Genomic DNA, 13,809 nt, shown 5'->3' on the forward strand with positions numbered 1-13,809 from the left:
ATTCACAAGTCACATGATAAAAGAGATAATAAAACAACAGAAATAGAGGTGCAACAGTTAAAACAGTAGTTACTGTTGAACTAACATGACATCCAACATTGACAAAAGTGGAAAAAATCCAAACAAAAAAGTTGCAAACTTTTACGAAAGAAATGCAACTAACACGCCGGATTTACCGTTACAAACTTTTTATTCTTCAATCACATATCCCATATATCACGCCTAGACCACCGCTAGTTGCCTCCCCACTTGAGCATATAACACTGTGCCCCACAAAATCATCCTCTTTTACTTTCAACTAACGCTTTCTTACATCTATATAAACTCTTCTTACACCCCTTTATTTTGTTCATGTCATTACCATTTCCATTCTCTCTTACATTTGCATTGCTCAAATCATCTTAACTTATTTAGAGAGTTTGGATATGGCTGGACGTAGTCACATTTACAGCATTGTGCTGGTTGTTTTACTAGTGTTGGTCGCGTTTTCGAGCGTCATTGAGGTAATCCATCTTCTAATTTCGATATAATATAGTGACATTACACTAAAAAAAAGGAAGGTAAATAAGAAGTTAGGATATTCTTCTCTCAGATTATGTACATTTAATGATTCTATTTTCATGTTGTAAGTATGTTTGTTGGTTGTGTAGCTGATGTTGAATTTTATTTTTTATAAACAGGGAAACAACAGGCTTCATCCAGGAGGTATATGATAAACTTTTTTTTTTTTTTTTGGCAACTTCTCTGTTTTCTTTATCACTTTTTTTTTTTTATTTTTTTATTTTTTTTTAACGGGCTTTATCACTTTATTGTAAATACTTGACAATCCACTTCAAATAACAACTAAACAAAAAGGCTAGCTTGCATTTAGTGGTACTACAGTACCTACGCTACATTGTAGATTGTGACTTGAGAGTCAAATTAATGTCCGGATTAATTTTAAGGCCACGTATTTAAACCTAATCTGAATTGAAGTGAACTAAAAAAATAAAAAATGAACAAAAAGGCTGAATTGTGAACTAAATTGAAGTGAAAATTAAATAAGACTAAAAAAGAATAGATTAATACAGGAAATCTAAAATGTTATACACTGAATTTTTTTTTTTATTTTTTACTTTTAATTCAGCGCTACGCAATTCAAGAAATATGAAAATAGCACAGTCCGTGAAATATTTATAATAAAAGGGGTTTGCTAAAAATAGAATAAAGTATCCGGTAAACAATAGACCAGCGGAATAATAATTATTTTGCATTAATATTGATGTTCTGGTTAACTCCGAATCTAACCCGAACTAATATGATTTAGATTGTCAACCAAGATGCAACTATAGATGCTCAGCTACATCACACAGGAAGCCATGCATGTTCTTCTGCCTCAAGTGCTGCTCAAAATGTCTGTGTGTACCAAAAGGTACCTACGGCAACAAGCAATCCTGCCCGTGTTACAACAACTGGAAGACCCAACAAGGAGGACCCAAGTGCCCTTAATCACCATCTACTTCCCAAATCTATAATTAGGCATTAATTATACTTAAATAATTATTGTTTAGTACGTGGTCGTACTATTTTTATATTATGTACTACTATGTATTATCACGTTATTAACTCATGCCCTGGGTTAATGTGTTGAGTATTTGGGTTATTTTGATGAGGAAAGAACATTTTAAGTATAATTATTTAAACGATTATCATTTTATTATCGATCATGTGTTCATTTTGTGTATCTAACATGCTGTACATACATATCAAGGTTTGATTAGAAATCTCACATATATAATCTTCTCGCCGTGTTAGAAACTAATCCGACTCCTTAGACAGTACTTAAAATGTGATGATTGTTGGCGTTGTAAGATATATTATTACAACTAACTAAACTATCCAAAATGATGGGAGAACACAACTCTTATGCACATTTAGCCATCTTATATATATTACTGTCTTACTAATTGCTCTGTATTTAACCTAGCATAAACAAATAATCTTTCTAATTTATTCATTACCATGTTTTCCGACGAGTAATTACTAATTAGTATAGCTACGCGATCTTCCTATTTCCTAACACAATTACACAAAAGTTACTTTTTAGGGACGATATGTATTTGAGAATTAATCCCTTGACTTGTATTTTTAACTTACATAAATCTGCAAAAGACCATAAAACTGTAGTACTAGTGTACTACAGCCAAATTAGAAACTGCGTAATTTTAATGCAATTTCATTTAAGAACGTTATTGAACATTTTGTTTATGATTCCTGCCAACAAAACTTTTGATCTATTTCTCCAAGAATCTAAGTCCACCTAATTTGTTCTTGTCTTATCTTTTCTTTTTCTATTGAAACATCCATAGCAAAAAGATGATAATTGTAATGTTTGTAGCCCTCGAATTCCATGGTGAAATCAAAATTTATCTTGATCTAGTAAGGTACTTTATTATGAAAATCTCAGAGCAACTCGAATGTAAGATATCATCAAATATCCAAATCCAATGAATCGCGTAAGTAAAATGGTCCTACGATCACAAATATCCAAAGATAGAGTTTAAGTAATCATAATAGTTTTAAAATTTCTAACGTAATCCTTAAGCTCTAAGATATGGACCAAAGTTTTGGATGTAAAGTGGTCAGACGCGAAATTATCACAGAAGTGAAGTAGTGAACCATCATCCTGAGTTGGTCATGCTATCAGAATGCACACTGGTAGTTGGTTATTGCTAGACATCAGAAATATTTCGCTACATAACAGGTTTTCCTTACACTAACTTTGTTCCTGGACTGCTGAGGTTTTCCTTACGCAAACTTTTGTGTTGTTGCTCTTGCATCAAGATATCAGAAATATTTTCAGTCACATTTTTTTTTTTGGTAGTCTTTAATTTAGTTCACTTTGATGTAAGTTACTTGAGCAGTTGATCTTCTGGAAAACTATTAGGTTAGAAATTCCTTGTCAAAATATACTGTATATGAAACCTGTGCTTGAGATTCTTGTCTTGAATACACTGACTTATAAGTGAATCCTGCTTGTTTAACAAGTCAACCAGGCAACCAGCCCTGCTCGGTAACATCTTTTTGAGTAGCTTCTATAAGACTATAACATTGACTACTAAAAGGCGAAAATAAGAATTTTGCCAAGTAGTTTATTTTTTTTTCCCTTAGAGTAGTAAAGGAAAATAGTTTTTGAAGGTAGAAATTAGTTCAAGTTAATTTTCTGTTACTACGAATAGATTAAAAACTATTTTGAGATTTAACCTCAAGGTCCTCAACCAACTAAACCTATTACTACAATTATATGATTGCCTGGCTTGCCAAACATTTAACAATGTTGAAGGCAAAAAGGAGCATCTTAATGACAGAATCGAAAAATAAAAGGAAAAATAAAGTGTCCAAAGGACTCAGGATGGAGGCCTTGACACAAGAGCACCTACATACTTCACATGCAAATTTCTGCATCTCTTAACTCCCGAAGATGCTGCAAGATTTCTCGAAGTAGACTAAGTCCTTCATCTCCTTTGTTCACAGAGCCAATACAGTGCCTAAGAAACTCCGTATCTGCCTCTAGTGCTTGTAGCCTTCCATAAACATGCTCCATTTCTTTCTCAATTGCTAACCTTTTGCTTTCGGTTTCAACTTCAATTTTACTAGTCAAAGCCATGTCTTCCATTTCATCATCTTCTGATCCTACAAGATCAAGCAGCTTTCGAGCAACAGAAGCCATTGTTTTTGGATGATTTTCACTCTTTACTATGCTGGTAGAAAAACAAGAAGAGACCAAGTTAACTTCTTGGCTGCAGAACTCTGGATTCGGGTCTAAATCAGTATTATCCTGCTCTTCTAATAAAAGATCTGTTTGTTTTTCATCCTCAAACATCTCTTCATCCTGTTTTTCACTGCTCCGAAGCTTCTCTTCCAACTCCTGGAGCCGTCTTATGATGGACAGTCTCTCTTCCTCTAGCTCATCCAGTGAATTTTCAATTGCACCCCATTCCTTAGAGCAGTCAACAAGAGACATTTCCTTGGATATATTACCATCTTCAGCTTTTTTATAGTGGCGATTTAGATCAATAGATAGCACATCACTATCATTGTCAATGCTGCACGAAGAAGAGAAATTCCCACTGCATTTCTGAATTAACAGCATCGCCTTCTCTTTAGCATCATAATCAGAAAACCTCTCTCGATACACATCTAGCTCTTTCTCAAGCTCTTGCGTCTCTATTTCTCGCTTGGCCACTACCTCATTTAACAGCTGCAGCGCGTCTTGGTCATACTCAGCTTGCTCCTCCATCACCCTTTGGTATTGTAGTGCCTCCATCTGCATTGCAGCCTTCTCTTCTTGAAGCCTTGTTATCATAGCCATTGTCTGATTTGCAGCAATTGCAGCAGCATTTCGCTCCGCCTCTAGTTCAGCATACAGCTTATTTCTAGCTTTTTGTTCAGCTTCAAGTTCTGATTTCAGCTGTCTGATTGTACTGAAGATGTCCTGATCACTCTTCTTCATCTCATCTAGAAGACTTCCATGAAGGGACTCTTTCACTTTGGACTTGTTTTCATCAGCTGAAACCAAAAGATGGTCAGTGTGTTCGATACACATCATTTTATCTTCTTTTCTAGACTTTTCTATCTGCTTTCCACAATTCTACCCAAAAAATTGTCAATTTTACTTATCAATCAGAAGCTTTGGCTTCTTAATAACTCGGATTTTCACTATTTTCAAGGACCAAATAAATGCTACCCAGCAAGTAATTGATAAATCACATTCTATTTTGAGAGAAGATAACGATTATCTGCAAATATAACAACTACTATCACACCCAGATTGTAGCCTAAGTTTCGGAGTAAAGTCTTAAGAGAAGAAAAATTGGAGATTTTTTAATCAGACCATCTAAGCTCTCAAGCAGGCCGAGCAATACCGGCAAGTTTGAGCCCAAGGCAGACTACTTTCACTCAGCAAGTTTGAGCCTGAGAAATACTACTTTCACTCAGAAAGTTTGAGCCCGAGGCAGACTACTTTCACTCAGCAAGTTTGAGCCTGAGGCAGACTACTTTCACTCAGCAAGTTTATGATATTAGTTGAACTAATCACGCAACTCAGCACAACTCATACATTTGCAGATTATTTTAACTCAGCAAGTTTCTGATCAAAAGCTCTTAAATAAAATTTTAAAATATAAAAAATTAAAATAAAATAAAATTGTTTAAAAGAAGATGCAGGGAATTTTTCTACTGTGATAGACTCGGATGCTTTAGTTTGAATTACATGATAATAAACTGACAAAGGGTAAGTAGCTACCTGCATGACCATCCACTTCTTCATCTTCATTACTGTCATCTTCTGCGGCTTCTCTGAGATAAAAGCTTCCAACATCCGAAAGGATTTGAGGTTCGCATTCTGAGCAACTATGGTTACCATCATCATTAGCTTTGGACCAAATCTCCTCACTTTTCTCCTCTTCTATTTCTTCGATCACTAAACTTTCTCTGAAAGGTATATACCGAGAATGTTGAAGTTTTTTGTTCGAGATTTTTGCACAACAGGAACAGGTTGATATTTTCTCACTAGTTACCATCTGATCAGATATAACATCCTTTGTCTTAGCAGGAGAACATTCCGTGCACATTTCCTGTGATTCAGTGAATCTCTGATGTTTTGAGCAGTAACTCAGTTTTGATATCTCACAAGCATGAATCTCACAGACCAGATCTTTGTAAGTATCTGTAGTTTTCACAGGCTCTAGTAAGTGATCAACTCTAGAACACAAAATGCAGGGTTGTTTAAGGCCAAAGTAAATGGCAAATTTTCTGATCATGTATGAGAAAAAGGAGTTTGTAAGAAGGAAAACAATTAACACCCATTCAAGAAATGAATACACTAGAACAGACACGATTCTACGACTGTTTCTGGATAGCGCGACAGCTAACTTGTTTGAAGCCATGAATATTGCTACACTCTCTCTTCTACTCTAAGATTGGTGTATTAGTGGTTTTAGTGACTGAAAATCAAGATTGAAGTTAAAACAGTCCCATAATGATGATCTGTAAATTTCACATCTTCAACTTTTTGGGTTAATGAATATCTTGGATAATTAGGAAATGTAAAATATGTTAAAGATTTAATGGATTGGCTTCCCCTATTATTGAATTAATCATCCAATAACTATACAAGAGACAGCCTAGTCAATCTTGACTATTAGGAAATAATATCCTAACACCTCATAACTTCTCATAATTTTATATGGAAAATTCTCTTTGGTAACACCGAAGTATTTGATTTTCTCAGTGGTAAACAGTTAAAAAACTTATTATCATTGGTAACATCCAACTATTGTCCTTGAGTTACTTATAACATTAATGATTAATTTTTAACTATAGTTAGAGGTTATGGGTTAGATTTTAAGTTTCATAAATAATTAAATAATATAATTTTTTTTTTTCTTCTCCCTCACACCCCTGCCACCAGCCACACTCCTCCCCTGCCGGCACCAAACACCCCCATCCCCGGCCGGCGACGCTCCCACTTGCGACGCCCAGCCTCCCTCCTCACCTCATTCCTCCTTGACAACGCCCAACCCCTTCCCCGTCGTACACCCAGTCTCCCGCCGTCCCGCCGAACACCCTTCCCCGTCCTCTCTCCTTTCTCGCACCTCACCACCATCGAAAATTACAAAAATAAAAAAAAAATAAAAAAAATTTGCGAATTTCAGGTAATCGAAACCCTAATTTCTCACAATTGAACAAGATATTATGTGAATTACAGGTAATTGGAATTAATTTGAACCCTAATTCCGCTTTGAGTAGTGACGCTTAGCGTAGTCGCGGCGAAGGAAGGCGAGTTTTGGCTTTCTTCCTTGTGATGCGAGGTTTAAGCGGCAGTGGTGGAGGAATGGCGAAGGATGGTGGCGATTTGGTGGTTGGAGTAGTGACGCTGCCATTTTTGGTTGCTGTTGGTGGGGGAGAGTTGAGATGAAGCAATTAACCATGAAAGGCGTGAATGAAATTGATATTTAGCCTTGAAGAAGACAGGATGTCAGATGGGGCAAATGGGAAGGGCGTTGGATAGGGGTTCGCCGGCGGTTGTGGGGGGCTGCGCCGCTGTCCGGAGGTGGAGGCTGGGCCGCTGTCCGGAGGTGGGCGGTTGTGGGGGGGTGCGCCGCTGTCCGGAGGTGGAGGCTGGGCCGCTGTCCGGAGGTGGGCGGTTGTGGGGGCTGCGCCGCTGTCCGGAGGTGGGCGTTGGTGGCACCAGCAGGGGTGGGGGTGGCACCGGTTAGGGAGGGGAAGGGTGGCTGTATTTTTTAAATTTATATTATCACTAAAATAATATAAATTAATTGTTAAAAATACAAAAACTAACCATGGTTAAAGATTTTAATTAAAATTGTAATTATCTTTGGTAGACAATAATACAAGTTTACCAACGACAATAAGTTTTTTAACTGTTTACCACTGAGAAAATCAAATACTTTGGTGTTACCAAAGAGAATTTCCCATTTTATTTATTTATTTTTTTGAAGAAATGCTGAAGGAGCAAAAATACTACTATATGTACGTAGATACTATCAAATTAATGCTAATTTATTTTTATACAATATATACTCACCTCTTTTATTGTAAAATTCATATAAACAAAAATGTCTAATAAGTTATGAGTATAAGAAAGTAAATTAATTTGATTACTTTTATTTTTTTGATTACTTCAACATATTAATTTGATTATGAAATATATGTATACATTAAAAGAAGAAAAGAACAAGTAAACTTTTTTTTTTTTTTTTGAAACAAGAACAAGTAAACTTTTAATCTCACTAAGTAAAAAACACATGATAATGATTAATTTCAAATAATAATATAAATTTAAAGTAGGTAAAATATTTATCATCACCGTGACGGGTACTAATCTAGTACAAAAGACAGCCTAGTCAATCTTGACTATTAGGAAACAATATCCTAACACCTCATAACTTCTCATAAAATAATATTCTAATAAAAGTCATGTATAATTAATTCACCTTTTAAAAAAAAATAATAAAAAAGGTATGGACGAGTTTTTAAGAGTTACACAATTGATTTTTCCAATTGATAAACACAAAATATAAATCAACGGGTAATTATAATGAGGTCTAATAAATTCGGGATGGTTAGGTAAATATAATCAGGTAAATAAATCGCATTCTAACAAATGATTTGTAAAATCTTGCACAGAAACATACTTTGGATTCTTGGCTAGAAAAGAAACTTAGAAAGGATATGTCAATTAATTTTTAAGAAAAAAGAGCTACCAAAAGAGGGTACATTATAATGATGGGACCTTATGAATTAGATTAAACTTTTTCACAAAGCTGTAAATAATGGCCCATCCTCATGGGATTGCCAGGAAAAGTAAGAATAGAATAGAGGAAAAAGGGAAACTAAAGTGAGACACATTGGTGAGCTCTTTGCGGTAATGATGGACAAAGATGCCATCAGTTAGATAATTTGCAATAGTCTTCCACTAATGTCATGAACTCATGATGGTCCCATTCTCCAATTTTGCGCATGTTGTAGATAAGTAATCGAGGTTAAGATGGTGTAGTAGCGACATTGCCACCTCAGATCCTCGTTATATGAGTAAAAACCGGTAAGTATAGAACGACAAGCGGAGTATTTTATAAAATATAGTCCTGTGGGGCACTTAAAAATAACGAAGGTAGTAGTATATGTCGAAATATCTTCACCAAATTAGTAGTATATGTCGAAATATCTTTACCAAATTAGTAGTATATGTCGAAATATCTTCACCAAGTTAGTAGTACAACAGCTCTTGCAATGTCATTGGCTCTTTGGACTTGTCGACATTAAACTTTTCTTAAATATGGGTTTGAGCTACAACCATCACTTAGAGAATAAGTCTAACGCAGAAGTTTAAGGAGATTTCGTCTCAAAACCATAAGGCAATAACAATGTAGGCCAGTAGGACATTGCATACTGTTTGGGAGGGTTACACTTCAAAAACTTTCATTATAGTTCATCGTTGAAACTGAAGACAAATAGACCTGATATTCTTCACTTCTTCAAAGCTTTAATGTTAGAGAAGTCAGGAAATAAATCTTTAAGATAGAAAGCTGAATAAAGTGTATCATAATAAAACAAATTATCTATGATTTGCAACGATTAGACATTTGAATGTTGCGAATAATATGAAAAGGAGGTAGTAATTCGAATAGTGTTGTGCGACAGCGGAAGCAAAGGTCGAAAACAAACAAGAAAACAATAAAGAAATTCAATGCAAACAATAAGAACAACACCAAGAATTTACGTGGTTCACTATCGATGTGATAGCTACGTCCACGGGCACCGAGATCGAATGATTTCACTATAAACTGCAAAGATTACAAAGATGATTCTTGTATTTCTCAAGAACGGCTCTCACTCTCTCTCTCTTAACCCTTATACTAATATTAGGGAGGTTTTATATTAATCCCTAAAATAAAAGATACTTGGGCAAAAAGATAACATAAAAGATAACTTTAAATCGTAAAATCCGCGTCTCCGCATTTTTCCTTCTCCGCCCGGTCAGACCGGGCAAGGTATGCCCGATCGGGCGCGAGAAGAAAACTCCATACGAATGCTTCAACGTATCCAACCCCCACCGCCCGGTCAGACCGGGCAATGTCCGCCCGATCGGGCGGACAAAGCTACGAAGTACGAGTCACCTAATACTTATCAACAATCTCCACCTTGACGAGAACTCGTAGTCAGCAAACGACCCCATCAAGACATAGTGGAAAAACATCTCAAGCCAAACCCGATGCAAGACTCATGCATAAGCCATACATCCCGATAAGTCTTCAACCAAGACCCATCACATACTCGTCTCCAAGTATAACAACTCATAATGCTCCACCTGCATCACAAGCCCCGGGCAAGCTCCACCTTAAGGCCAACACACCTACACCAGGAGCTCCCCAACTTCGCCCCTCAGGGCCTACTACATCACGTAGTAATCAATATTTAGCAAGTCTAAGCAATGTTTAAACTTGCTAAACGGAACAGGCTTAGTGAAGAAATCAGCCGGGTTGTCAGCAGTCCCAATCTTCTTCACCTTAATCCTCTTGTCAGTACGCAAGAAATGATACCTGACATCAATGTGCTTCGTCCGATCATGGTGTACTTGATCTTTAGCTAAGCAAATCGCACTTAGACTATCACAATACACTGTAGCAAAATCCTGTGCAATACCCAGTTCACCTACTAGGCCTTTGAGCCAAATAGACTCCTTAGCTGCAGAAGTTAAAGCCATATACTCAGCTTCAGTAGTTGACAACGTAACTGATGACTGCAATGTAGACTTCCAACTAACCACAGAACCACCCAAAGTGAACACATAACCAGTCACAGACCTCCTGGTATCCACATCAGCTGCATAATCAGAATCACTGTACCCAGTGACCAAGCATTCCCTACCATTCCCGTACACAAGACCAATATCAGTTGTCCCTCTCAGGTAGCGAAAAATCCTTTTCACCCCTTGCCAGTGTTCCCTCCCAGGTCGAGCCATAAACCTGCTTACAACACTAACAGCATGCGCAATATCCGGCCTAGTACAGACCATAGCATACATCAAACAACCAACCGCGTTTGCATATGGAACTCTAGACATATAAGACAACTCCTCCTCTGATTGAGGTGACATAGACAAAGACAACTTACAACTAACAGTAGTTGGCGTACTTATAGGCTTCGATTTTTCCATCCCAAAACGAGACAAAATCTTTTCAATGTATCTTTTCTGAGTCAAGAAAAGCTTACCTCTAGCCCGATCCCTGTAGATCTCCATACCCAAAATCTTCCTAGCTGCACCCAAGTCTTTCATGTCAAACTCCGAGTTAAGCATCTCCTTTAATCTAGCAATATCAGATTTATTCTTTGTGGCAACCAACATGTCATCAACATATAACAAAAGATAAATCATGGAACCATTATCCAGCTTACTATGATACACACAGCAATCATATGAATTCCTGTCAAAACCTTGTGAAACCATAAAAGAATCAAACCTTTTGTACCACTGTCGGGGGGATTGCTTAAGTCCATACAATGACTTTAGCAATCTGCAGGCATAGTGTTCCTTTCCAGGAACTTCGAATCCTTCGGGCTGCTTCATCAGAATCTCCTCCTCCAAATCGCCATGAAGGAAAGCCGTTTTAACATCCAACTGCTCCAGCTCAAGATCAAAATGTGCTACAATTGACAATAACACACGGATAGAAGTATGTCGAACCACAGGTGAGAATATCTCAACAAAATCAACCCCTTCTACCTGACTGAACCCCTTAGCAACTAGCCTAGCCTTAAAACGTATTTGCTCAGTTTCCGACAACCCTTCTTTCTTCTTGTAAATCCATTTACAACCCACAAGCTTCCTCCCTTCCGGTACCTTTACCAGTTCCCACACTCTGTTCTTGTAAAGAGACTGCATCTCTTCACCCATTGCGGCAAGCCATTGCGCAGACTCACTACAACTAATTGCTTGTTTATATGTGGCAGGTTCAAATGACTCTACATCATCAGCTACACTCAATGCATAACCTGTCATCGCATCAACACAGCAATTTCTTCCCTCCATCTCTTCAATCAATCTAACAGGCTTCTTGATAACTCGTTTAGGCATCTCAAGAATGGTGTCAGGTTGACTAGATGACCCCTGATTAGATTGCTCCACCTCATCCCCAGAGTTAGAATGAGTAGGAGTAATCTCAGGTTCAGGAGTACCCGGCACTGGAACATCAGCATCATCATCAATATATTGTACCCGAGGTAAATCAGCAATGGTAGACTGATGTACCTCAAGTACCCCATCTGTCTGTAATAAATTGTCTCCTTCCCTTCTCAAATCTGAAATCTCTGCATTTTTAATTGAATACATGGTGTTTTCATCGAAAGTAACATCCCTACTAAGAATGACCCGACCCTCCGAAGGTGAAAAAATTCTAAACCCCTTCACACCATCCCCGTACCCAACAAAACACCCCTTCTTGGCTCGTGGATCCAGCTTACCCTCAATAACATGATAATAAGCAACACAACCAAAAATCTTCAAATTCGAAAAATTAGGCAACTTACCACTCCAGATCTCAAACGGAATTTTGGAATCAATTCCAGAATGAGGACCCCTATTAATGACATAACAAGCTGTTAACACAGCTTCACTCCAGTACCTCCTCCCAAGCCCTGCATTAGAGAGCATGCATCGAACTCTCTCTAGCAGTGTCTGATTAACCCGTTCTGCTACACCGTTCTGCTGTGGTGTCTTCCTGACAGTATGATGCCGACCTATACCCTCATCTGCACAGAACTGATTAAACTCGTCTTTGCAAAACTCTAGCCCATTGTCCGTTCGTAGCTTCTTGATCTTCCTTCCTTGTCGATTTTCCACCAAAGCTTTCCATTGCTTGAAAACTTTGAAGGCCTCATCCTTTGACTTAAGCAACCTAAGCCATGTGTATCGGGACTTGTCATCAACAAATGACACAAAATAGTGGTAACCTCCCATACCTTCAACTCTAGATGGACCCCAGCAATCTGAATGGATGTAATCGAGCACTGCATCAGTAATGTGAGCACCCTTGCTGAACTTTGACCTGTGTTTCTTACCAAACACACAATGCTCACAAAATTCAAGGTTGGCAACCTTGACCCCGGATAGAAGACCCCTCTTGGACAATAGCTGCATCCCCTTCTCCCCCATATGACCAAGCCTCATGTGCCAAATCTTAGTCATCTCCTGGTGAGATACAGATGCGCAAACCGCAGAACTAGGCAGTGTAACACCCTCAAAAACATAGAGGGTGTTCCTTTTGATACCCTTAAGTACCAACTCAGAACCTCTGAAAATACACAACTCCCCATCTGAAAACACACCATTGTACCCCAAGTCATCCAGGGTACCCAATGAAATCAGATTCTTTCCTAAAGCAGGAACATGCCGTACATTAGTCAAAGTTAACCTCCGCCCATCAACAGTCCTCAACCTCATGGAACCAATACCTGTGACCTTACATGGAGCATTGTTACCGACTATAACCATACCCCCATTGCGAGGTTCATATGTATCAAACCAATCTCGACGTGGACACATATGGAACGAACACCCCGAATCTAGAACCCAGTTATCAGATAAATCATCAGACCTAGCAGAACTGACTAATGCTAAATCTTCCTCTGAATTATAGCTCTCATTCGGTTTCTCTTCAACTACAGCAGCCTGGGACTTGTTTTTCCTCACCGGACAATTATTCCTAAAGTGACCCGGTTCTTTACAGTAATAACATGTTTTAGTAGTAGTTTTACTAGATCCATCCTTGCCGTTTCCAGCACCCGACCCAGCATTGTTCCCCTTGTTAAACCCCTTATTCTTTTTAGACTTTCCGGACTTAACAAACAACCCACTACCATTATCCCCATTATCACTCGTAGCTTTCATTCTGAGTTCCCTAGTATGAAGTGCTGCCTTCACTTCTTCTAAGGTTATAGAATCCTTACCAACAACAAAAGACTCTACAAAATTCTCAAAGCTAGACGGTAGAGATACAAGTAAAATCAACGCAGCATCCTCATCATCAATTTTAACATCTAAATTACGTAAATCAAGCAAAATAGAGTTAAGTTTTTCTAGATGTTCCCGTAAGGAAGTACCTGACTGCATCCGGAGGCTAAACAACCGCTGTTTCAGTAATAATTTGTTGGTCAACGACTTAGTCATATACAATGACTCCAGCTTCAGCCACAATCCAGCCGCCGTTTCCTGATCAGCCACCTCCGTGATGATTTGATCATCAAGAC

The 13,809-nt window shown here is 37.9% G+C and overlaps 2 protein-coding genes across 2 annotated transcripts; one reads left to right on the plus strand and one right to left on the minus strand.

The window, feature by feature from the left end:
• Positions 1–322: 322 nt before the first annotated feature.
• On the plus strand, positions 323–1,489 carry LOC110730698 (protein RSI-1-like). The gene is made up of 3 exons (XM_021910520.1): positions 323–503; positions 681–705; positions 1,307–1,489. Exons 1-3 carry the CDS (start codon positions 426–428, stop codon positions 1,486–1,488), a joined length of 285 nt encoding a protein of 94 aa, XP_021766212.1. The 5' UTR covers positions 323–425; the 3' UTR covers position 1,489.
• Positions 1,490–2,998: 1,509 nt separating this feature from the next.
• Positions 2,999–6,160, minus strand: LOC110730699 (myosin-binding protein 2-like). Its single transcript, XM_021910521.1, has 2 exons — positions 5,285–6,160; positions 2,999–4,548 (listed from the first exon to the last, which is right to left on the minus strand). The coding sequence occupies exons 1-2, from the start codon at positions 5,925–5,927 to the stop codon at positions 3,425–3,427; spliced, it is 1,767 nt and encodes a 588-aa protein (XP_021766213.1). The 5' UTR covers positions 5,928–6,160; the 3' UTR covers positions 2,999–3,424.
• Between the last annotated feature and the right edge of the window lie 7,649 nt (positions 6,161–13,809).

This window comes from Chenopodium quinoa, unplaced genomic scaffold (genome assembly GCF_001683475.1).
Source record: "Chenopodium quinoa cultivar QQ74 unplaced genomic scaffold, ASM168347v1, whole genome shotgun sequence".
Classification (NCBI taxonomy): domain Eukaryota; kingdom Viridiplantae; phylum Streptophyta; class Magnoliopsida; order Caryophyllales; family Amaranthaceae; genus Chenopodium; species Chenopodium quinoa.

Coding starts and splice junctions, on each gene's coding strand:
- LOC110730698 (XM_021910520.1), top strand. CDS start 426: ATGGCTGGACGTAGTCACATTTACAGCATTGTGCTGGTTGTTTTACTA. Junction 504..680: donor CGTTTTCGAGCGTCATTGAG/GTAATCCATCTT, acceptor TTTTATAAACAG/GGAAACAACAGGCTTCATCC. Junction 706..1,306: donor CAACAGGCTTCATCCAGGAG/GTATATGATAAA, acceptor AATATGATTTAG/ATTGTCAACCAAGATGCAAC.
- LOC110730699 (XM_021910521.1), bottom strand. CDS start 5,927: ATGGCTTCAAACAAGTTAGCTGTCGCGCTATCCAGAAACAGTCGTAGA. Junction 4,549..5,284: donor AGAAGTGGATGGTCATGCAG/GTAGCTACTTAC, acceptor TTTTGGTTTCAG/CTGATGAAAACAAGTCCAAA.